Below are 22491 nucleotides of genomic sequence, written 5' to 3' on the forward strand. Positions count from 1 at the left end.
GTCCGGGACTCAAAAATAGTAAGAGTTGGCGAGTTGCATCTCATTTTCATGTTATCGATTTAATGTGGCACGGCACAGAAGCAATCCCTTTAGATCTCTACATCTTTCTCAGTATTCCTCTACCTACTCCCCTTTCCCATTACCCTCCCTGGAATAGTTTCCTCAGCCCGCCCCCTCCTCTAGATTCTCGGCCCAGGTTATCCTAGCCAGAGAAACTGTGGGTCTCAGTGGGAGCCGAGCAGGAAGACAGGCGGGGCGGGCGGGGGCAGCGGCCGCGGGGACGAGGCCCTGGGCTGCAGCCCCCACCGCGCAGCAACCTCCGGAGGTCCTGGCGGAAGCGCAGTCCCAGAAAGGCGTAGAGCACCGGGTTGAGACCGCAGCGGGCGAGCGCCAGTCCGCCGGTCACCAGCAGCGCCAGATCCTTGCGTTTGCTGGCGGGGCAGCTCCGCTCGCGGGCGCCCAGCAGATCGGCCGTATCCAGCAGCAGGGCGAGGCTATACGGCATCTTGCAACACCACGAAGGCCGCCACCAGGGCCACCACGACGCGCAGCGCGCGCCGGCGCTCGGGCCCCCTGGCGGCCAGCAGCGTGCGACCCAGGAGGGGCGTAGCAGGCCGCCATCACGCCGAGCGGCAGCGCGAAGCCCAGTGCTACCTGCGCCAGGGCACTGCCCCCCTTCACTGTCTGCGTGAGGCTCTCGGGGAAGACGAGGCGGCAGCGCCGCTGGCCATCCCGCTGCCGGTCCCGGCTGAAGAGGAGAGCAGGCAGCGCCAGGAGCAGCGATAGCAGCCACACCATGACTGTGACCAAGCGCGCACGGCCCGACGCAGAGGTTCGCGGCCCTGCCGGGAGGGCCCGCGCTATAGCCACGTAGCGGTCGGCGCTGATACAGGCCAGGAAGAGGAAGCCGGCGTTGAAAGAGGCCGAGTAGAGGCCAGAGATGGCACGGCAGGTGGCACTGCCCAGGCTCCAGCCCTGCAGAGCCCCGGCTGCTGCAAACGGCAGGGTCAACGCCAGCAGGAGGTCGGCCAGGGCCAGCTGGAGCAGGTGGGCAGAGGTGGGGGAGCGCGCTGCACTTCGGGCCGCCAGGTGAGTGGCCAGAACCAGGCCATTGCCCGCCAGCCCCAGGGCAGCCACTGTCAGGGAGACAGTGGGCTGGAAGGCCCGGCTGAAGGCCTGGACATCCGCTTTGTAGCAGAGCTCCGGTAGTGGCTCAGATGAATATGCCTCGTAGTCCCCGGAGTAGGGGCCCCAAGAGACCTGGGAAGGTCAAGATCACAGACTTGATGAGACACTTGCCACACAAGTTCCCCTCCCACACATGCTTCCAAGCTGAGAAGTGTGTGACCAAGTACAACAGTACAAGTGGAGAAGACATGAACTCTTCTCTAAACTCTTCCCCTACCCCCTTACCATGCCTCCAACTCTAGGAAAACCTGAGCTTCCCTTGCACCCTCCTGCCTCTGCCTCCAACTTCCTGGGTGACCTTGAACAAGTTACAGGCTCTTTCTGACTTCAGTTTCCTAATATGTAAAGTCAAGATTAGAAGTCCTGACCAGGACACCTGACAGCATTTGCAATGAGGATTATTTGAAATAAGGAAGGTAACCGATGAGAAGCATCTGTGCTATCCATAAGCTAAACACTTGTATTATTAATAAATCTCGGAGCTTCAGTTCCCTTTGCAGCACCCTCTCCTGGAAGGATGGCCAGATGCAGATTTGCCCACAGATCAAGGACCCTGGATTCAGTGCCTCATTTCCCTTCTTCCTCCAGGACAGCCTCACTCAACTACCCATGCCAAGCAGTTCTCAAAGGTTGGAGCTCAGGTTCTTTGGGCGGAGTCGGATTTTGGGCCTCCAGGTTCAACCCCCTCTTCTCCCCAACCCCCGCCTCACAGCACTATTCCCAACCATCTGGAGGGCACTGGCGCGGAGGTGGCTCCAGGCATCCTGAATGGGGCTCTAGAATGGCAGAAGCCTGTAGCCAGGTGGGGAATCCCAGGCCTTCCTTACCCTCCCTCTCTGTAATCCCCCCACCCCCACTCCAAGCCCTGCCCGGACTCCCACCTGCTCTGCGGGCTCAGTCCCATCTCTTGCTACACAGGTTTCTGAGGTGTAGCCGCAGGGGGAAGTAGTTAAACTAGTGGGACAGGAAGGAAGGGGGTGGGGAGGGGCCAAGAAGGAGGTGGGGATTAGGGTCTGTGTGCCCACTTTACCTAACTTTCCCATTCCATCACACCATCCCCCCCCCTCCCCCCCCCCCCCCCCCCCCCCCCCCCCGCAATGAACTTCTTTCTACCCCGCTAGTGGGAAAAGAATGGATTTGGGAATATCGTCATTTGCTAACCGTCTGTGTGATTTTGACCTCTCCGGGTCTCATTCTTTTTTCATATGCAAGGAGGAGTAATTTTTAAAATGCTGATTTCACAGGGTTTATAAGGATACCCAGCGAGGTGCCTGAAGCGAAATTTGCCTTCAGAAAATGTTAAATCATTTTACTTACCCTTTCCTCCATCTCCTGGCACCCCCCCTCCCCCTTTTTTTAAAGGACCTCCAGGACTTTGCGACCATTCTGCAAACCCTTTGGCCCCATCCCGCTGACAGCCTCGGGTTACTTGGGGTATTTCCTAGTGGTTGGAGGCTCTCTACCCCCGCCCTTTCTCAGCAGGCCTAAGGCGCGCGCTTGCGCGGGGTCCGGGAAAGCAGCGCGTGTCAGGAGAGTCTGGGGGAGGGGGGGCGGTGAGAGGAGAGAGGGTGGAAAGGAGAGGAGAAGAGCGGAGAGCCCGGAAAGAGAGAGGGGGGGAGGGGTTGGGGGAGAGAGGGAGAAAGAAGGGAGGGGTAGGAGAGACCGAGGTTCGCCGCGAACCCCAAGGGGAGAGCTGGGAGTCCGAGCCGCAGCTGGAACCCCAGCCGGAGCCGGGCGCTGGGGGGCGGCCGCCGGGGATCCGTCAGCTCTGCACAATGCGTCTCCGGCTTTTCTGCATCCTACTCGCCGCGGTGTCTGGAGCCCGGGGCTGGGGCTATTGTGAGTGCGGGACTCGGAGGCTGGGGGAATTGGGCGCGGGAACCCAGAGGCTGCAGGGCGGGTCCCGCACCGCATTGCGGCTGGGTGGTCGCGGGTCCTTTCCCGGCCGGCGCGCGCCCGCTCACTTCCATGGTTTCCTGCCTCTCCCCCGCGCTCCGCAATGCAGCTCCAAGGCTGGTGCGCGCGCCCGGGTCTGGGGCTGGGCTGGAAGCCGAGGATGGAGTCGGGCGGGACCGGCATTTGGAATTGGGATCCAAGCGGGAGCTGGTGCTTGGGTTTGAAGCTGGGGGTGAAGATGCGGGTAATACTAGTGACCCGGGCTAGGATTAAGCCTTTCCCGGGGGCGCTGGGGTTGGAGTTTGGAGCTTGTCCGGGAGCTAGGGTTTGGGGCTGGGGCTGGGTTTTGTGACTAGGATCCAAGCAGGAGCTGGTGACCCTAACTGATGCTGAAGTTGGAGATGAAGCAGGTGATGGTGCTGGAACTGGCTAGGGTTGGGAAAGGTCTGGATTTGGGGCTTGAGCATGGATTGAAGGCTGATGAGGAGGATCGAGGCTATGGCTGGGAGAATAGAGAAGTGTATAGGGCTGATTCCAGTTCTGGAAGATGCTGAAGTTTCGGATTGGCTTTGGGGGAGTATTGAACCCAAAGTAACACCAGGGCAGCAACTGGTTTAGGGAGAGCCTGGTATTGGGCCAGTAAGCAAAGCCTAGAGGTCTGCCCAGAGTGAGAAAGCAGCCTCCCCAGGACGTGCAGCTGTTGCTGCAGCCCAGGTCGAGTGGATGGTGTTAGGTAGGGTCAGGTCTAAGGGGCAGAGAAGGGGGAGCTCTAGTTGCTCCGTGGGTCCAGCCTTTGGAAAGGCCTGGGAGAGACCCGTGCGACCAGCGCGTTGTTTCCCCTCCACAGACGGCTGCGACGAGGAGCTGGTGGGGCCCCTGTACGCGCGTTCGCTGGGCGCCTCCTCCTCCTATGGGCTCTTCACCGCGCCGCGCTTCGCCCGGCTGCACGGTGAGCCGGGTGTGAACAGCTGGGGGCGGGGTGGCGGTAGGGGGCTGCGGGAAGAGGGAGAGCAGGCAGTGTAAACCCCTGCCCCTCAAAAGGTATAAGCGGATGGTCGCCCCGGATCGGGGACCCGAATCCCTGGCTCCAGATAGACTTAATGAAGAAGCACCGGATCCGGGCCGTGGCCACGCAGGGCTCCTTTAACTCGTGGGACTGGGTCACCCGCTACATGCTGCTCTACGGCGACCGTGTGGACAGTTGGACGCCGTTCTACCAGCGAGGGCACAACGCGGTACTCCGGGCGCCCCCGTGCACACCTGGGAAGGCCCCTCTGTTCTGGGTCCTGGGCCCTGCACTGGCCGAAGAGGGGAGGGGCGGTGGTGGTGGACTCAACAGATGAGGAGCAATGCCTCCACTTTGGGGACTCTGTCCAGCATGACTGTCAGTTCACCATGTGTGCAAGACACTCCGCTATCACAGGGTTTAATAGACTTTGGGGTGAAATCTAGGAGGGCCTCCCGAAGAGGTGAAATTTGAGTTGATCTTTGCGGAAAGAGTAGGATGGTGAGAGAGGACACTCCAGGCCAGGGAAACTGCTTGTGCACAGAGCCACGAAGGCAGGGAAGATCATGGAGGTCTGCTTTCTGGAAGTGGAGGTTACCTGGGTGTGACAAGGGTGGGGTGGGAGGCTGTGGGGAGGAAGCAGAGGATGAGGACGTGGTCGCTCCTCTGTCACCTTACGCAGACCTTCTTCGGTAACGTGAACGAGTCGGCGGTGGTACGCCACGACCTGCACTACCACTTCACTGCGCGCTACATCCGCATCGTGCCCCTGGCCTGGAACCCGCGCGGCAAGATCGGCCTGAGGCTCGGCCTCTACGGCTGCCCTTACAGTAAGGGTGGGGGAGGCGTCTCAGAGGGGCCCTGGACCACGGGGGGGGGGGGGGGGGGGGTTACTGGGGCCCCCGCCCACCTGCCCTCTTTCTCGCAGAGTCCGACGTGCTCTATTTCGACGGAGACGACGCCATCTCCTACCGCTTCCCGCGCGGGGTCAGCCGGAGCCTGTGGGATGTGTTCGCCTTTAGCTTCAAGACCGAGGAAAAGGACGGGCTCCTGCTACACGCCGAGGGCGCGCAGGGCGACTATGTGACGCTCGAACTGCAGGGGGCGCACCTGCTGCTGCACATGAGCCTGGGTGAGCTCCGCCACCCGCGCGACCCCCAGGGCTCTCCCACCGCGCCTCTCCCGGCATCTCCTCTGCGCCTCCGCGCGCATCCTCCCTTTCCTCACAGTCCCGGCAAAGCGCCTTGTTCCTGTAGCATTTGGTTCTAGCAAAGCACTGGTCTTGGAGTCTGGAGACATGGATTTCAGTCTCAGCTCTGCCAACTACCAGGGGTGTAACCTTGGACAAGGCACTTCCCTGAATTTTAATTTCCTCATTGTAAAACATGTATATATATATGATATACATGCTATTATTTTGACTCTCATTAGCTTCTCCTAACAGCCCCGGGACATAGCTAGAAGGAGCTACCATGGCCCCAGGTCTCCTGAGGCTCAGAGGGATTAAATGGCTTGCTCCACATCACGCTCTCGCCAAAGGCGACAGCTCCAGCCCAGGCCCTCCACCCGTTCACCTTCTGTCTCTCGTCCCCGCGGCTGTGCTGGGCCCTGTGCAGCCCCTCCGCGGCGCTGCCCTGCTCCTGCGACTGGCGGCCAGGGCTCGCGGGGATTCTCGCAGGTTAAGGCCCCCCCCCGCCCCACCCCACCCTCAGGCAGCAGCCCCATCCAGCCGAGGCCCGGCCACACCACCGTGAGCGCGGGGGGCGTCCTCAACGACCAGCACTGGCACTACGTCCGTGTGGACCGCTTCGGCCGAGACGCAAATCTCACCCTGGACGGCTATGTACAGCGCTTCGTGCTCAACGGCGACTTCGAGAGGCTGAACCTGGACACCGAGGTGAGTGCAGGGGGAAGGCAACGCTTGACGGGGGCAGAGAGGAGCAGTAACTTCTCCCGGGGAGCTAGGGACCTCCCAGCTCTCGAGTCTCCTAGCAGCGCTTGGCAAACGTGCTGCTCACCAGAAAGGCTGGGGTTTTTATTGTTGCTGTCAGCATGCAGATTCCCAGGCGCCCACCCCTTCCCCCCAACTACTGAGATGGGGCCTGGAAGTCTGGATTCTGGGGATCAAGCATGATGAGAACATGGTCCTCTTGGGCCCTCCCACAACTCAAGAGTTGGTAAAGACCCCGGTCCCAAGCTGCAGATGAAGAGTCCCAGATAGATTACATAACTTGCCAAGAGCGGAGTCCCAGTTTGTGGGCTCCAACCCAGGCCTCGGCAGGCTGTGCTTCCAGCTTTAATACAGACACTGGGGAAATGGGAATGTCGATAACTGTGGAATGCGAGAAAGGCGTGTGGAGCGGGGCGCGCGCAGGGAACTCACCCCCCACTCGCCTGCAGATGTTCATCGGGGGGCTGGTGGGCGCCGCCCAGAAGAACCTCGCCTATCGGCATAATTTCCGCGGCTGCATAGAGAACATCATCTTCAACCGAGTCAACATCGCCGACCTGGCCGTGCGACGCCACTCGCGGATCACCTTCGAGGCCAGTGCGCAGGGGGATCTGGGAGGACGGGACCCCAGGACCATTCTCTCCCCAGCCAGATGCTCAGGTGGGGGGTATCACCGACTTCCAGGAGGTGCAAATCCGCCTCCCATCCCCACCCCCGGGAAACTGGTCGGGTCCAATCACCTTCTCAGTGAGTAGATAGGGGGAGAAGGCGGAGAGGAGTAGGAGGGGCTTGATCGGGGGTCACTCAGTGAGGCATTGGCTGAGTAGGGACTCGAACCCAGGGCTCTCTTCAACTGTCTCCTGCCCACTGTCGGGTTTAGGAACGCACACACAGGCAGCACTGCCGGGAAGGGGGCGGAAGCCGGGCCTGTGGCCCTAAATTGCCTCTCCATGCCGGGAGGAAGCGAAGGCGGTGGTCGCCCTGGAGACGGTGCAGATTAGCCTATAGCCAGGGAGCGGAGTGAGCAGAGTCCCGAAGGCCGATTCGGTTGGGGTCCCCCTCCACAGCTGGAGAGATGTTTCCGAGAAGGGAAGGTTGTGGGGGGAGGTCTCCTACCAACCCCGCCCTCACCGAGGAAGTGCAGTGAAGAGAACCTTCGATTAGTTGGAGAATCAAATTCTGAGCAGAGGCATGGACAGAAGCAAGGGCCTGGAGAGGGTGCACCGCCTTCCTCGGAGGTGCTGATGGGTCCTCGCTCCTCTCTTCCCCCAGGGTAAGGTAGCGTTCCGTTGTCTGGACCCGGTTCCGCACCCCATCAACTTCGGGGGCCCCCACAACTTCGTGCAAGTGCCTGGCTTCCCGCGTCGAGGCCGCCTCGCCGTCTCCTTCCGCTTCCGCACCTGGGATCTCACGGGGCTACTGCTCTTCTCCCGCTTGGGGGACGGGCTGGGCCACGTGGAGCTGATGCTCAGTGAAGGGCAGGTCAACGTATCTATCGCGCAGACTACCCGCAAGAAGCTTCAGTTCGCTGCCGGTGAGGGAAGCGGGCACCAAAAAGCCAGAGAAGGGCAGAGGGGCGCCAGAAAATTGTAGGCCTGGACTCAGACCCAGGGGACAGGGAGCGAGAGAAGCAGGGCACAGGAGTCCCAGGGCACTGGGGAAAGGTGAGAGTGGCTGGAGGAGTTAGGGAGGGAGATCTGAGAGCCTGGGAGAAGCTGGAAGTCTGAGTCCTGGCATTCTTCAGTTTCAGAGGGTCTCTGGGGTGGTTGGATGTTTGTGGCTTTGCAAACTCTGTCAGTTGCGGGGGTTATGGGTAGCAGAGAGCCACTCAGGGGTGTTAAGTGTAAGGATGGGGACACAGGCTGCTGCTGGTGTACAGAGTAGGGTTGCTGCTGCCTCACACAAGACACTCTTCCTACTCTAGTCACTGCTTCCCCACCCCAAATGACCCTCCTTTCTCATTCAGGGTACCGTCTAAATGATGGCTTTTGGCACGAGGTCAATTTTGTGGCACAGGAAAACCATGCAGTCATCAGCATTGATGATGTGGAGGGGGCAGAGGTCAGGGTCTCATACCCATTGCTGATCCGTACAGGGACCTCATACTTCTTTGGGGGTAAGTGGGGGCAACCTAGCCAGCCCCCTGCCTCTGAGTGGGAAGGCCTCATCTACATCCACTCAGATGGGGCTACATGGAGAGTTTTGTAGGGATCCCTTTTGGGGCTTTGGGGAGTGGATAGTTTATTGCCATTGTCTACCCTTTGGTTCTAGCCCCCTTCCTTCATATCTGGCTGTCCCTTGGCATCTCCCTGGGGGAGGTTCTCTGGGATCTTCTTTGGGGAGGGCCTCACAGGGGTGGTTGCTCCAGGTTGTCCCAAGCCAGCCAGTCGATCGGGCTGCCACTCCAACCAGACGGCGTTCCATGGCTGCATGGAGCTGCTCAAGGTGGATGGTCAACTGGTCAACCTGACGCTGGTGGAGGGCCGGCGGCTTGGATACTATGCTGAGGTCCTCTTTGACACATGTGGCATCACTGATAGGTATCCAGAAGCCCTTCTCCCTATAAGAGATGCCCCCCTTCAAAGCCTTTTCCCATGGTCTCCCAGTGGGAGTGGCCTTTCTCAGTAATCCTCTACTCCATTCTCATCTGGGCTCCTCAGTTCCCCACCTTGGGATACCTCCTTGATCTCTAGCCTGTGATTTCTTCCCTTAAAGTGACACATGCTTGGGATGGGTATGAAGCATCTGCTTTGGGTCCTGGAGGATTTTTTCTTTTTTTTGGGGGGGGGGGGAGGGGGAGGGAAGGGGATCAGGCACTTTGCGGAAGGGGGGACTGCCTAATGCCCCAGCATCTGGGCATTTACCTGGCTAGTTTGGGGATGAGGGTAACCCACGAACTTCTGGTGCTCCCAGGAGCTGAGAATGAAGCTTGTGGGGATCATACCCCACTCTCCAGCTGGCAATGAGGCCCCCTTCCCCTGGTGCTAACCCCCTTTCCTAGGTGCAACCCTAACATGTGTGAGCATGATGGCCGTTGCTACCAGTCTTGGGATGACTTCATCTGCTATTGTGAACTGACAGGCTACAAGGGGGAGACCTGCCACCAACGTAAGCCAGATGGGGTATGGGGGAGTCAGGGACAGGGGAGGTCAGGAGGAGGAGCTGGGTGTCATGAAACTGCTACAGATGGTGGGGCTGGGCCTCCTAGCCTTCTAATCCTATAATTGCCTTTCCCCCCACCCCATCACCTACCAGCTTTGTATAAGGAATCTTGTGAGGCTTACCGGCTCAGTGGGAAAACTTCTGGGAATTTTACCATTGATCCTGATGGCAGTGGCCCCCTGAAGCCATTTGTAGTATACTGTGATATCCGAGGTAAGTGGCTCTAATGGGTGACAAAGGGACAGCTGACAAGGCAATGGGAGCTGTGGGAGGAATATGGAAGGATTCAAGGGCAGGTGGGGGCCAGTGAGGTTAAGCTGTGGTGGGGATAGAGGAGTGTAGAGGGGGAAAGGGGACACTCAGGAATTCGTAAACTAGCCTTGCAGATAAATTCCAGCTTCTTGATCCAATCCAGCTGTCTCATCTCCAGCCTACAAAGTAGGGGGTCCACAGCAGGACTGGAATAATGGAGCTGCAGGCCACATTTGTTAATCCTGGTTTTCAGCAGTGGTAGTGGAGGTGGGAGGGAGATGGGTAAAGAATGCCCATCACCAGCCAAGGCTGCACCCCCCCCCTCCAGAGAATCGGGCGTGGACGGTTGTGCGGCATGACAGGCTGTGGACAACCCGGGTGACAGGTTCTAGCATGGAGCGGCCATTCTTGGGGGCCATCCAGTACTGGAATGCCTCCTGGGAGGAAGTCAGTGCCTTGGCCAACTCTTCCCAGCACTGTGAACAGTGGATCGAGTTCTCCTGCTACAACTCCCGGCTCCTCAACACTGCAGGTTACGTCTGGGTTCAGGGAGGACAGAGGTGGAAGAGTAGGAGGACAGATGGCGGAGGGGGGCAGGGGGACTAGGAGAAGGAAAACAGAGGGTTCAGCTGGAGCTCTGGCCTAGAGAATTCAAGCAAGGGTGAAGGCTGGTTGGAAGAGCTAGAGAGGAGCCTAGAGGCTCATGGAGGGAGAAGGACTGGAGGACTGGGAACTATTCTGGACTTCTTCTCCAGGAGGCTACCCCTACAGCTTTTGGATTGGCCGAAACGAGGAGCAACACTTTTACTGGGGAGGGTCACAGCCTGGGATCCAGCGCTGTGCTTGTGGTCTGGACCGGAGCTGTGTGGACCCTGCCCTGCACTGCAACTGTGATGCTGACCAGCCCCAGTGGTGAGGGGTGCAAGGGAACTGGGTTCCATCAGGACTCCAGGGGGAGCTGAGAGCCAGAGGGCTGAGCCATTGCATCCTTTTCCCACAGGAGAACCGACAAGGGACTGCTGACCTTCGTGGACCATCTGCCAGTCACCCAAGTGGTTGTGGGGGATACAAACCGCTCCAATTCTGAGGCCCAGTTCTTCCTGAGGCCTCTGCGCTGTTACGGCGATCGTGAGTGGTAGACCCCCTTTGTGTGTCCTCCTGGGGTTAGCTCTCCAGTTTCCAAAATCTAGGCCATGTGACCTACTGGGGGTGTGTAGGACACACTGCTAGATAACCCAGCTCCTGCTGTGCCAGGACCCTCGTACTTGTTCCTCTGCATCCTACCATTCTTTTATTACACTCATCAGTCTCCCTTTGGCCTTGTGTCTTCCTTACCCCCAATTATCCCCCTTTGTCCTCCCTTACCACTCTACTCTCCAGTCTCCCCCTCCCTAACAAGACCTCCCTCTATCTGGTTTTGTAGGAAACTCCTGGAATACCATCTCCTTCCATACTGGGGCTGCCCTACGCTTCCCCCCAATCCGAGCCAACCACAGCCTTGATGTCTCCTTCTACTTCAGGACCTCAGCTCCTTCAGGGGTCTTCCTAGAGAACATGGGGGGTCCTTTCTGCCAGTGGCGCCGACCCTATCTGCGGGTGGAACTCAACAGTGAGCAGGCAGACACTGGGAGGGACACAGGGTAGATGAAGGAACTCTCCGGGAAGACACAGGGTTGATGGAGGCTGGGGTAAGAGACAAGGACAGACCCCTTTAGAGAGGAAGCATGGAAGGGCTTTAGATGGCTGTGGATTCTAGACCTAGCTATCTTGATAGCTGGCTATGTGACTTTGGGCACTCACTTGGCTTTATTGGGCCTTAGACCCCTTATTTTTGAATAAGGAAATTGGACCCTCCTGAGGTCTCTTTAGCTGATTGGCTATGATTCTAACCTGAGAGGAGGGGCTAGGGAGCTGGCTCCAGGTATCTGCTAATTTTGTTGAGAGCAAGGATATGAGGGTTTTGTCCCAGGCTGTAGACAAGTTGGAGGGACATTCAAAGAGCTCCAAAAAGGTGAGGAAAAGAGGTTGGATGGGGCAAGAAATCCACGAGGGATCTTGGAGATCCGAGTCGTCCCCCCCTCACATTGTCCAGCATCCCGGGATGTGGTCTTCGCCTTTGATGTGGGGAATGGGGATGAGAACCTGACAGTGCACTCAGATGACTTCGAGTTCAATGATGACGAGTGGCACCTGGTCCGGGCTGAAATCAACGTGAAGCAGGCCAGGCTGCGCGTGGATCACCGGCCCTGGGTACTGCGGCCTATGCCCTTGCAGACCTACATCTGGCTGGAGTATGACCAACCTCTCTATGTTGGTGAGCAGCAGCCTCCTTTTCCTTCCCACCCTGTTAAAGCTGCTCTGCTTGTTCCCAGGAGCCCCCTGTCTTAGGTCCCAGTCCCCTCTGCCTCTGAGTGAGCCAAGATCCCACCTCTCCTCTCCAGGTCCTAGTATCCTATTCCATTCTTCTAGCCCCCTTGGCTCCCTTTCCAACCTCAAGACTTATTGGGTTTCTGGCTCCATACCCATTTCTTGACCTTCCCTCCCTTCCCAGGATCTGCAGAGCTAAAGAGGCGCCCCTTTGTGGGTTGCTTGAGAGCCATGCGTCTGAACGGAGTGACTCTGAACCTGGAGGGCCGTGCCAATGCCTCTGAGGGTACCTCACCCAACTGCACAGGCCACTGCATCCACCCCCGCTTCCCCTGTTTCCATGGAGGCCGCTGCGTGGAGCGCTATAGCTACTACACATGTGACTGTGACCTCACAGCTTTTGATGGGCCATATTGCAACCAAGGTCAGTGCTGCTGGTTAAAGGGGTTACAGGCACTCATAGGGGTAGTGCTTGTAGGGAGAGCAGAGAAGGAAGGAGGGATGTTAAGTCAGCATCAGGGAACACTAGAGCTGTCACCGGGTTCTTGAGCTCTGAGCTGGAGGAGTCAGGCATTTAAAGATGCTACATGGCTCCAAAGGCATAAAGTGGGATGAGGAAGGTATGATACAGCTAGTCGGTACTAAAAGAAGTCAAGAGCAGGAAGTAACTACCTTCCCCTTCTTCCCACCACCACCATGGAAACACAAAGTTATGCCCTTACCAGCACAGCCACCTCAGGGCCACATAATACCTCTCTATGCCATTTCCTACCTGCTAATTGCTAGACTCCTGAAACATGTCTAGCATCTGATTTTGGTTAAGGCAAGCCTTGACATTCTCCACAGCAAGATTCTGCACATATACCCGACCTATATCCTCCCTATGGCTGACCTGGGGGTGGGGAGGCAGGTGGGTTACTGGGGGGAGAAGCCTGGTGAATGAGAGAGATACAGGGACTCAGAAGACCTCTGGTTTGGTTTGGAAGTGTGAGTAGTGGCAAAAGGAGAAGAGAGGGTCAAGAGGCCTTGAGAGCAAGTCCCAGGGGTGTGTGGACGTCATATAAAATCTCTGAAAGTGGGCATGCGGTGTCTTCACTGCTTCTGCCTTCAGATATTGGTGGCTTCTTTGAGCCTGGCACCTGGATGCGCTATAACTTGCAGTCAGCACTGCGTTCCGCTGCCCGGGAGTTCTCCCACATGCTGAGCCGGCCGGTGCCCGGCTATGAGCCCGGCTATATCCCTGGCTATGACACTCCTGGATATGTGCCTGGCTACCACGGTCCTGGGTACCGCCTGCCTGACTACCCCCGGCCAGGCCGGCCTGTGCCTGGCTACCGTGGGCCTGTCTACAATGTTACTGGAGAGGAAGTCTCCTTCAGCTTCAGCACCACCTCTGCCCCAGCTGTCCTGCTCTACGTCAGCTCCTTCGTGCGTGACTACATGGCGGTGCTCATTAAGGAAGATGGTGAGCTCCCACAGGCTTTCCTTTTCAACTCCAGCTTCCCCCAGCACCCTTAATTCTAATAGCTCTTGATTCACTAATATAGGGACCTAGGCACTCCTAGGAGATGGAGATTGTGGGAGCTGGGAGGAGAGTCCTGTCGTGACAGTCCCTCTTTCTCCTCCCACACCACAGGGACCCTGCAGCTGCGCTATCAGCTGGGCACCAGTCCCTATGTGTACCAGCTAACCACCCGGCCAGTGACTGACGGCCAGCCTCACAGCGTCAATATCACCCGGGTCTACCGCAACCTCTTCATCCAGGTACATGTAGAGGGAGGGAGACTAACTCAGATCACCACCTTGTGATCTAGGTTGTGGCACCCAGGATGCTACCGATATTTAACATTTGTATAGCATGCTTCAATTTACAGGATTTTTGCATGCATGACCTCACGTGACCCTCACAACAGCTCTGTGAGGGAGTTCAGATAGGCAGGTGCTATCTGACCTATCTGACCCAAAGTCAAACTGCTAGTAAGCTGGAATGACAGGACTCATACAGTTTTTGTGTTTGTTCTGACTCTAAATCCTACATTTAGGTCCAGGGGTTGCCAATGTAGGAATGAATTAGGACTCACCCCAACTGGTACCTAGTCTGGACAGAATGAGGGTGCCTGCATGTTCCTGACTGCGTCTGTCTCTGATGCTCCCCCCTCCCCACTCCCAACCTCAGGTGGACTACTTCCCACTGTCAGAGCAGAAGTTCTCACTGCTGGTGGACAGTCAGTTGGACTCACCCAAGGCCTTGTATCTAGGGCGTGTTATGGGTAAGCTGTGGATGAGGGTTAGTGCTGAGTGAGGAGTTGTGGGCGAAGTCCTCGGAGCCTGCAGATTAGAGGAACAGTGGGCTGGGAATGTAAAGTGAAGGTGGTGGTAAAGATGAGTGGGAAAGCTATGGACTGTGAGGGCATCAGGGCTCCTGGGTAGTCCAAGCCCCTTTCTTTCTGGGTCTGCTTTTCCCTCAGAGACAGGAGTTATTGACTCAGAGATCCAGCGCTACAACACACCAGGTTTCTCAGGCTGCCTGTCGGGTGTTCGATTCAACAATGTGGCTCCTCTCAAGGCCCACTTCCGAACCCCTCGCCCCATGACTGCTGAGCTTGCTGAGGCCCTTCGAGTTCAGGGAGAGCTGTCAGAATCTAACTGTGGAGCCATGCCACGTCTCTTCTCAGAGGTGCCACCTGAACTTGACCCCTGGTACCTGCCCCCAGGTGCATTCCCGGGACAAGAAGAGGGAACGGAGGGACAGCAGGGAAGGGAAGGGATTCTTAATGTGGGGGAGGTGGGATTCTCCTAACTGGTGTTTTCTCTTCTTCAGACTTCCCATACTACCATGATGATGGATGGGTTGCCATACTTTTAGGCTGTAAGTAGCACTGATCACCATCCTGATTTCCCAATTCTCCCCTCTGGCTATCAGCCTTCCCTCCCTGGGCTAAGGGGTGACAAAGGCCCTAGGTATATGACGATGCAAAGAAGGATAAGATAGGCTCTACTAACATAGTATATAATTGTGATATTTATCTAAGGGGCTGGGTATTGTTAAATGCTTGAGGATGCTATAAACCTTCAATTGAAATGAAATATTAAAATGGGGCTACAGCTAAGGGATAAGGAAATAGAGATGAAGTAACATCTAGGGAGATGACGAACTAGAGAAACTATCAGGGTATGGAAACAATATTAGAAATGGAAGAAGGTAGATGAGCCAAGAATTCAGACCTACCAGACTTGGGGCTATTGTTGTACAACTGTGTTGGTCAGAACTACATGTGTGTGTCTGTATGGAGGTAAAAGTCCAAAGATCTGCCCTGAATTTTTCCTTATTTCCTCCCAGTTTTGGTGGCCTTCCTGCTGCTGGGGCTTGTGGGAATGTTGGTGCTCTTCTATCTGCAAAATCATCGCTACAAGGGCTCCTACCACACTAATGAGCCTAAGGCCACCCATGATTACCATCCTGGCAGCAAACCTCCTCTACCAACTTCAGGCTCTGCTCAGGCTCCGGCGCCCACGCCCGCTCCCACCCAAGTTCCAGCCCCAGCCCCAGCCCCGGCCCCGGCCCCAGCCTCAGCCTCTGGTCCCCGGGACCAGAATCTACCCCAGATCCTGGAGGAGTCCAGGTCTGAATGAATTAGGAGAAGGGTTTCAGGGACCAAGTCCTTCTCCCCTGAATTCCCCCAATTCCTACTTCCACCCCACCCTGCAGGGACATGTGGCTCCTCTTAGCTGGCTCTGCCCATCCATAGGATACCCCTCCTGCCGAGTTTGGTCAGCAGAGTTACAGATGGGACCAAAGGAAGTGGCTGAGCCTCACTGCCTAGACCAATGCCCTGCCCATCCCTGTTTCTCCAGGGGCAGCCTCATGGGGGTAGGACAGGCCCTTCCTGCCATCCCTGTCCCAGCTGCTGCCAGGGATTAGCAGCAGAGTGTACGGGAGATTAACTGCTTCCCTTCAGATGTACAATCTCAGCAGGGACAGATGTGTGGAATTGCAGGGATGCCCAGGGTATGGGGGGAGGAGGCTGCTAAATCATATCCCAGCCTCCCCCCTGCCCTGCAGAATGTCTTCCATCTGCTTCCACTCAGCTGGGGTTAGGGAGGACTTCATTGCTGTCCCCCACCCCTATTTTTGTTTTTTTACACAGAGACCAAGAGGCCTCAGTTTAGCACCTTAGTACCTCCGCTGCTTCACATGCTTTAGCCAAAGCCATAAACAAAAACTTGCAATGTAGAGAAAATAATGCAGATGCCCTGACTAGCCAGCCCTTTACTCTTCCATCCTCTTCCAAGATATGCAATAGCCTTGGTGCCTGTCCAAAGGCTTGGCCCCCTCTCCAATGCATGAGGAGACCTCTTTCCTCCGCTCAGAAATGCTGCTTCATTGCCCAGGAGGTCATATTCTTTATATATATTTTTTGTTTTAAAGTCTCTGAGGAACTCTATACACTACTCTAATTTTTTAATTATCAGTTTATATATAAAAGAGAAAATCAATTGACTGTCCTATTCTGTACTGTGCCCACAGTCTGTGGTTTGCTTTTTCTGTGTTGGAAGTCTCATGAGTTCTGCTGGTCACTCACCCAGCCCAATCCAGACTTCCACTCTGAGTCAGGGCTGAGCCTGCTGTGCTCTCAGACTTGGAGCTGTTCCAATAAAGTCAGAGTGGCAGAGCCCCAGTCTGTGTGTGGTGCTGGCGTCTTGGTAAGGGGGTGAGTGGGATGATTTTAAGGGCACTAATTTGAGAGCTAAGGGATATCTAGGGGAAGCCCTCAGAATCCTTGATTCATCTGCCAGGGGCCTGACTAGATCTTGCCAAGCCTTGTCCCGCTGCCTGCCTCACACGCACAGTATCTTGGCCTTACCTCCCTGAACCCAGACCTCAGTGGAAAAGTGGGGACCAGAATACTGAAGCTACAATCAGAGCTGTTCCTCTACCACTATCCCTGGGTCATTTCAACCCCAAAGCAGACAGTGCACAACTTGCAAAAATGGATTCTACCACTTTATTCAGATAAGAATTCACAAGCCACAGGACTTTAAAGTGCGTGAGATTTGCTGGCAATAAAGCCACACATATACCAGCCTCCCCCAGTCCCTGCCACCGTGTTCTATCCATCATCGCATGTCTTGGGGGAGGTATTGAGACTTATCATTAAAGTGGGGGACAGCAGGGGAAACTGTGGAAATGCTGGAGGAACAGGAGTGGTAGTGGTCTCAAACAGGGGAAGGAGGGTTTGACCATAGTGATTCTGCACACTGAGGAGAGGGTGGGGTCAGTTTAGCCTCTCAAAGGCTGGATAGAATTTCTTCCCTTTTTTCACCTGTTTATCATAGCCAGCTCTTGCTGTTTCAGACAGTGCTAACTCCACCTTCATCTCTGGTTTTCCCCTATAATTTCTGAGTAATTTAGGGCCTACAGTCCAACTTCAGGTGTCCCCCCATGCACACAATTAATGCAAACCACAGCAGAAGCAGGTTTCATAATCATGGCTGGGGCTGGCCCATTCAGGTGGGAAGACAGCTTCTGTCAGAGCTGGCTGGGAGTGTACTAAGTGCAGGGCGCACGTGTCCACAAGTGTGGTGAGTGAGCATGAGTGTGTGTGCACGTCCCAGAGGAAACTCTGCTCTGCTTCATGGACAACCAGAGGGGTGGGAGGGAGGGAGTGCTCCGCATAGATGGGAAAGAGGCTCTGGTTCCCTAGAGAGAAGGGAGAAGCCGGCTCCCTATTCCTTAGCCCTGGGCCTGTATGAGTCCTTCCTCCACAGCCCGACACTCCTTATTCCCTGCCGGCTCAACAACCCAGCCAAAGACACAGGGCAGCTCTTGTTGGCCCCATTCTCATTAGATTCTTTAGTGTCAAGCCAGCTTTTCCTGTCTCCCCCAGGAGATAAGGCAAGAACTGGAGGAAAATCTCTTTCCCATTCCTTCTCCTCCTTCAGGGATAGGATTTGGGCTGGGGTTCCAGAGACCTTAGCTTGAACTCCATCCCAATTTCCAGACCTAAAAGAAATAAAGTGCTTTGCTCTGCATGACTCAGAGATTCAGACCAGCACAGGTGGTCTGTCTCCTTCTCGACACTTCAACTAATTCGCTCTGCCAGTCTGCACTCCACATGTGATGCCATCCTATACACATGCAATTTGGTAGCCCCTCACCCACCTCCAAACACACTGTCAACTCACCCTTGCTAAACAGCAGCAGGTGCTACAGACAGGAAAGTAGATCACACCAACCATCTTTCCCCTCTCTAGTCCAGGCCTCAGCCCTGACAGATAAGCCACAGTGACCCCTTGGGCCTTTGTTTATGGGGAACAGAAGGCCTGAAAATCCAGGGAGCCAGAGCACCCTCACCCAATCAGTCACCCACACCCTAACGTGTCTTCACTAGCAGCACAATGCCCATCTGGAGTTGCTAAACCAGAACCTTGGAAGGAGCTGGCAGGGCACTGGGACCTGCTCCCAAGAATCTGAAAATAGATTCTCCAGAATATACAGAGAAGGCTTTCTCAAAGCCCCCTGGGTCCCAATTCAGTAGATTAACTACTGACGTCAGGCTGTTTTCTCCCTCTGCCCATGGATGGATGGCACTTGGCTTTCCTTCTCCCAGGCTTGAATATCAGTGTACTCAGAACCCATACTCCCTCAATTTAATCCCTGCCATGAGGGAAGAGGTAGTGAGGTGACCCATCTCCCCTCTGAATTCACTCTGTGCTGCCTGCCAGGCTCATCTCTAAGCCAGACCACTCATAGGCTTAGGCACCAAACTTCACTTGGCCTGTCCTCTCCAGGTCTAAGACCACAGAGAGAGATGCCTCGCAATCCAATTACATGAGGACCCTTGATTTGCAAAGTTAAAATTACAGGGTAATGCTTGTTAGGAATTGCCTAAGTTTCTTCCTGAGGCCCACAGTCTGGGTAGCTGACAAGAAACCAAGCATAACACATTCACCCTGGGCTCTCAGGGTGAGCTCTCTTCCCCTAAGGCCTGAGATGCAGTCTCCTGCTTCTGCAACTCTCTCCTGGGAGCCCAAGTCCTAGCTGCTGCTTGTCTCCCTTCTTGCTGGGAGAGTTCTTTCCTCACTGGACACAGCTGAGGCCTCACTACGGAGGGCATGGGTAGGGGATTTCTCGGTGTGGAAGACAGTGCAGGAAACTCGAGCAGCAGTGGTGTGTGCATGAAAGCAAAGACAGTGCCGCTACCAAAGCGCTGGTGTGGGGCCCAGGAGGGCTAAAGGACATCGGTCTCCCTCTCGATCCCCACGTACTTGAGGGCATCAGCTTGGCTGTACCTGTCCCAGAGCAGGGAGGAAGAACTGGGTTACTACCAAGCTTCTGTGATTGAAAAGGTGGAGCCCCTCCTGTTTCACTTCCCCTCCAACTCCCTAACAGCCGTTCACAATGCTGCCACTTCTGAGGCAAGGCACCTGAGATCAGACCAATGCACCAGCCTCGACCACTGTGCCAGCCATGATCTTTCATCCATTTCACCCATCCACACCCCCCAAATCCATTCCAACAGCCACCCCTTCTGCCTCTAGGGCCATCTCTCTAGGGCCGTTATTGGCTACCTCACCTATAATCAAAGAAGAGCTCTTCGCCAGCTTGAATTGCCCTCTTGGCAAAGATTCCAATCCGATGATCTCCGTTCACCATGACCACTGCAAATAGGATAAACCCAAGGCTAGCTTCCTAATCAACTCCAAATCAATCCCTTTAGATCCGCAGTATGATTTGGGGCTGATTTTTTCCAAATTCCCAGTGAAAACATAAATGAAGTAGAATTAGAAAGTAGTCAATGAAGGTAGTTGTCCCTACCTAGTGATATGGACAAAGAATTCCACATGAGTATGGAAAAATGCTCATAATACTCTCAGTGAGAAAAGGAGATTATAACACTGATATAGAAAGAGAGGATAAAACATTATCATGATTAATCATGATTACCTTTGAACAAAAAATAACTCAGCTAGTAAAAATGTAAGCAATGGATAGAAATCATAGTAAATGAGGCTTCCATCCTCACCACTCCCCAGGTGATTAGGAACTCACCTTTAGCATAACAGTTGGGGTTCACTGAATGGTTTGCAAATCGAATTTTGTTTCCTTTCCGGGTAGCATCCACTACAAAGTCTATGTAAAGTAAATGAAGGAAGACCATGAGCACACCAGGCAACTCTCACAGCTTCTTTAGCCTGAATTTAAAATCAATCCCTAGTGAAAGAAATAATTCAGTCTGATGAAGATTTTGTACTAACAGGATATGGGGAAAGCAGGCCCTGTGAGAATTCAGCCCAGTGCAGGACTGTTCCCTTTCAGGTCTCCCCTCTTTGCTTCAACTATGGATCTCTTCCTCACAGTTTTGAGTAAGGAGATTTCCGAGGTATAAGTGCTCGGTGCTCCTATTACAAACACAATTCAGAAATGGAGGTTCTTACAAAACAAGTGAACCATAGCATATGGGTCTCTGAGTTCTATTTCACTACCTCACTCTGTGAGTCTGTTGCAAGGTTCAGAGCTGATCAAAACCTGACTGTGGCACGGGCAATTTGGTAGAAAGACCTGCCAAGACCACCTCGTGACAAAAAAGACTCCATACCATTGTTGAGGTTGAAGAGGAAGCTGGACATGTATTTATCATAAACTTTCCCTCGTCGATCAGCCTCATCCTGAGAGATGAGCTAGAAGAGAGAGACAAGGAACAAACAGGGCTTATTGGGTTGTCTGCTCAGGGCATGGTACCCTGGCCCCAGAAAGGGCTGAGAGGGGACAGTGGCACGCATAGGTGCTTAATGAGTATAATGAGAATCGGAAAAGATAGAGCACAGGGTATCCGTTCTAATCCCCACCAAGGCTGACCAGTATTAAGGCTGAAGAGGGTTTCCCCTGCCATCCCCCTTGTGTAGGTTGAGTTGCAAGAGTGGTTTGTTTCAGGATTGGAAACAGTTCTGTGGGATCCCCCAGAGAGGCCACATGAGAACTCAGCTGTTAGAGATTAATTCATAGCGGCCTGGCCCACAGAAAATCAGGGTTTCTCATCAGTATTTTCCACAGTCAGAATGTGGGCCAAGCCTATAGTACTCACCTCACCACAGTACTCAGAAATGAATTCGTTCTTCTGCACAGACTCTTTAATGAAGGTGCCCCATCCGGCCACATCTGAGGGGGCCAGTAGCAGGTGCTGGGGAAGAGGCACAGGCAGGGCGTGTGTGAGTGGGGGGATGTGTGTGCTGTGTGTGCACGTGTGTGCAGGGGGTGGGGCAGGGTGGAAAGAACTAGCAACTGCCAAGAGGATCCGAAAACAGAAAAAAAAGCCTAAGCCATTCTATTCTGGTGGGAGGTTAAAAAAACAGAGGGAGGTGGTGAAAGGAAACATGACATCTTTCTCTCTAGACTTGGGAACCTGTACCAGTGTCTACAGGAATTCATCGGTCTCTGAAGTAACATCAGCTTCTACTTCCCTGTTCCTCTGTCTAGCCAGCTCAGGGGTCAATGCTTTGTAATATTTATCAAGAGTGAATCCTGGGAAGCGGACTTGGCCCAGTGGTTAGGGCATCCACCTTCCACATGGGAGGTCCGCGGTTCAAACGCCGGGCCTCCCTGACCGTGTGGAGTTGGCCCATGTGCAGTGCTGATGCATGCAAGGAGTGCCATGCCACGCAGGGGTGTCCCCCACGTAGGGGAGTCCCACACGCAAGGAGTGCACCCGGTAAGGAAAGCTACCCAGCACGAAAGAAAGCACAGCCTGCCCAAGAATGGCACCGCACACCCGGAGAGCTGACACAACAAGATGATGTGACAAAAAGAAACACAGATTCCCGGTGCCACTGATAAGGATAGAAGCGGTCACAGAAGAGCACACAGTGAATGGACACAGAGAGCAGACAACTGGAGAGGGAAGGGGAGAGAAAGAAATAAAAAAATAAATCTTAAAAAAAAAAAAAAAACAGTGAATCCTGGGAAGTGGCTGTGCCTCAAGCAATTGAGCTCCTGTTTACCATGTGGAAGACCTGAATTCGAATCCTGGGACCTACTGGTGAAAAAAAAAAAGGCATCTCAGACCTGTGCGAGGCAGAGAGGCACAGGCCCCCATGCAGCGAAGCAATGCACCAAAAAGACAATGACAGAACCAGATGGGAGAAAAAAAAGTGAATCCCTCTCTGGAACAGGAGACTATTAATTCAATAAACATGTGTCTTTTAGGGTTTACCCAGCACTTTCAAGCACAACAGACCAGGGGAAGCAGAGGAAAGATAGAGTACTTGTGACTATTCCTTCTTTTCCATGCCAGTATCTGGGCCAGAGCCCTGAGGAAAGGCCTCACCTTCTTGAGGCCACGCTGGATGCTGCAGTTTTTACAGGAAACCACCTTGCAGTCCCAGTGCTCTGAGGCCCCACAGGTGAGACACAGGTCGGGGTCGCACTCCCGCACTGCCAGGTAGCAAGGACACTGCTTGGTGTTGCACTGGGTCTTACAACGACAACCAGGGAAGCGATTCTGACCTGGGTGGGGGGACAGCTAAGGTTAGAAGGAAGAGCAGGCAAACGTGGAGGAGCAGGCAAACGTGGAGGTTCAGGTTTGACTCAAGAGACAGCAGGGAAGTAAATGTTACATGTTCAAGGATGTTTGGCAAAATGGGAAAGAAGCCCTCTTCTCAATAATCATAT

The 22491-nt window shown here is 54.8% G+C and overlaps 3 protein-coding genes across 7 annotated transcripts in view; 1 reads left to right on the forward strand and 2 right to left on the reverse strand.

The window, feature by feature from the left end:
• Nucleotides 1–58: 58 nt before the first annotated feature.
• CCR10 (C-C motif chemokine receptor 10) lies at nucleotides 59–2231 on the reverse strand. Its single transcript, XM_058285003.2, is given in 4 exon segments — nucleotides 59–505; nucleotides 507–602; nucleotides 604–1260; nucleotides 2070–2231. Coding segments are annotated over 4 exon segments (1218 nt in total). The 3' UTR covers nucleotides 59–202.
• CNTNAP1 (contactin associated protein 1) lies at nucleotides 591–16495 on the forward strand. Of its 4 annotated transcripts, none has more exons than XM_071210672.1 (24): nucleotides 591–1817; nucleotides 3932–4033; nucleotides 4176–4319; nucleotides 4773–4920; nucleotides 5019–5222; nucleotides 5803–5987; nucleotides 6491–6634; nucleotides 7314–7575; nucleotides 8008–8157; nucleotides 8410–8581; nucleotides 9043–9149; nucleotides 9297–9416; nucleotides 9784–9987; nucleotides 10211–10367; nucleotides 10456–10583; nucleotides 10879–11064; nucleotides 11548–11769; nucleotides 12007–12246; nucleotides 12934–13287; nucleotides 13459–13586; nucleotides 13999–14092; nucleotides 14291–14536; nucleotides 14644–14691; nucleotides 15163–16495. In XM_071210672.1, exons 2-24 carry the CDS (start codon nucleotides 3995–3997, stop codon nucleotides 15453–15455), a joined length of 3975 nt encoding a protein of 1324 aa, XP_071066773.1. In that variant the 5' UTR covers nucleotides 591–1817; nucleotides 3932–3994; the 3' UTR covers nucleotides 15456–16495. The 4 variants fall into 4 exon arrangements, with proteins under 4 accessions (XP_071066773.1, XP_004484658.1, XP_058140273.1 ...); XM_004484601.5 differs by lacking the exon at nucleotides 591–1817 and adding an exon at nucleotides 2611–3027 and having other exon boundaries at nucleotides 4126–4319; XM_058284290.1 differs by lacking the exon at nucleotides 591–1817 and adding an exon at nucleotides 2726–3027.
• A 319-nt stretch (nucleotides 16496–16814) lies between these two features.
• Nucleotides 16815–22491, reverse strand: part of EZH1 (enhancer of zeste 1 polycomb repressive complex 2 subunit) — a 33694-nt gene continuing 28017 nt past the window's right edge. For both annotated transcript variants that reach the window (XM_058284292.1, XM_058284291.2), the window contains exons 16-21: nucleotides 22148–22326; nucleotides 20909–21004; nucleotides 20423–20504; nucleotides 19876–19956; nucleotides 19400–19484; nucleotides 16815–19115 (exon numbers count right to left, since the gene is read on the reverse strand). In XM_058284292.1, the coding sequence (XP_058140275.1) occupies nucleotides 19055–19115; nucleotides 19400–19484; nucleotides 19876–19956; nucleotides 20423–20504; nucleotides 20909–21004; nucleotides 22148–22326 (584 nt within the window). In that variant the 3' untranslated portion in view covers nucleotides 16815–19054. The remainder of the gene's footprint in view (nucleotides 19116–19399; nucleotides 19485–19875; nucleotides 19957–20422; nucleotides 20505–20908; nucleotides 21005–22147; nucleotides 22327–22491) is intronic.

This window comes from Dasypus novemcinctus, chromosome 21 (assembly GCF_030445035.2).
Source record: "Dasypus novemcinctus isolate mDasNov1 chromosome 21, mDasNov1.1.hap2, whole genome shotgun sequence".
Lineage (NCBI taxonomy): Eukaryota > Metazoa > Chordata > Mammalia > Cingulata > Dasypodidae > Dasypus > Dasypus novemcinctus.

What these genes read in the sequence shown, in the direction of transcription:
- CNTNAP1 (XM_004484601.5), top strand. Translation starts at nt 2,964, where the DNA reads ATGCGTCTCCGGCTTTTCTGCATCCTACTCGCCGCGGTGTCTGGAGCC. An exon ending in GCTGCTGCACATGAGCCTGG is followed by an intron (nt 5,223 to 5,802) that starts GTGAGCTCCGCC and finishes CCCCACCCTCAG; the next exon opens with GCAGCAGCCCCATCCAGCCG. An exon ending in GACCTCATACTTCTTTGGGG is followed by an intron (nt 8,158 to 8,409) that starts GTAAGTGGGGGC and finishes TGGTTGCTCCAG; the next exon opens with GTTGTCCCAAGCCAGCCAGT.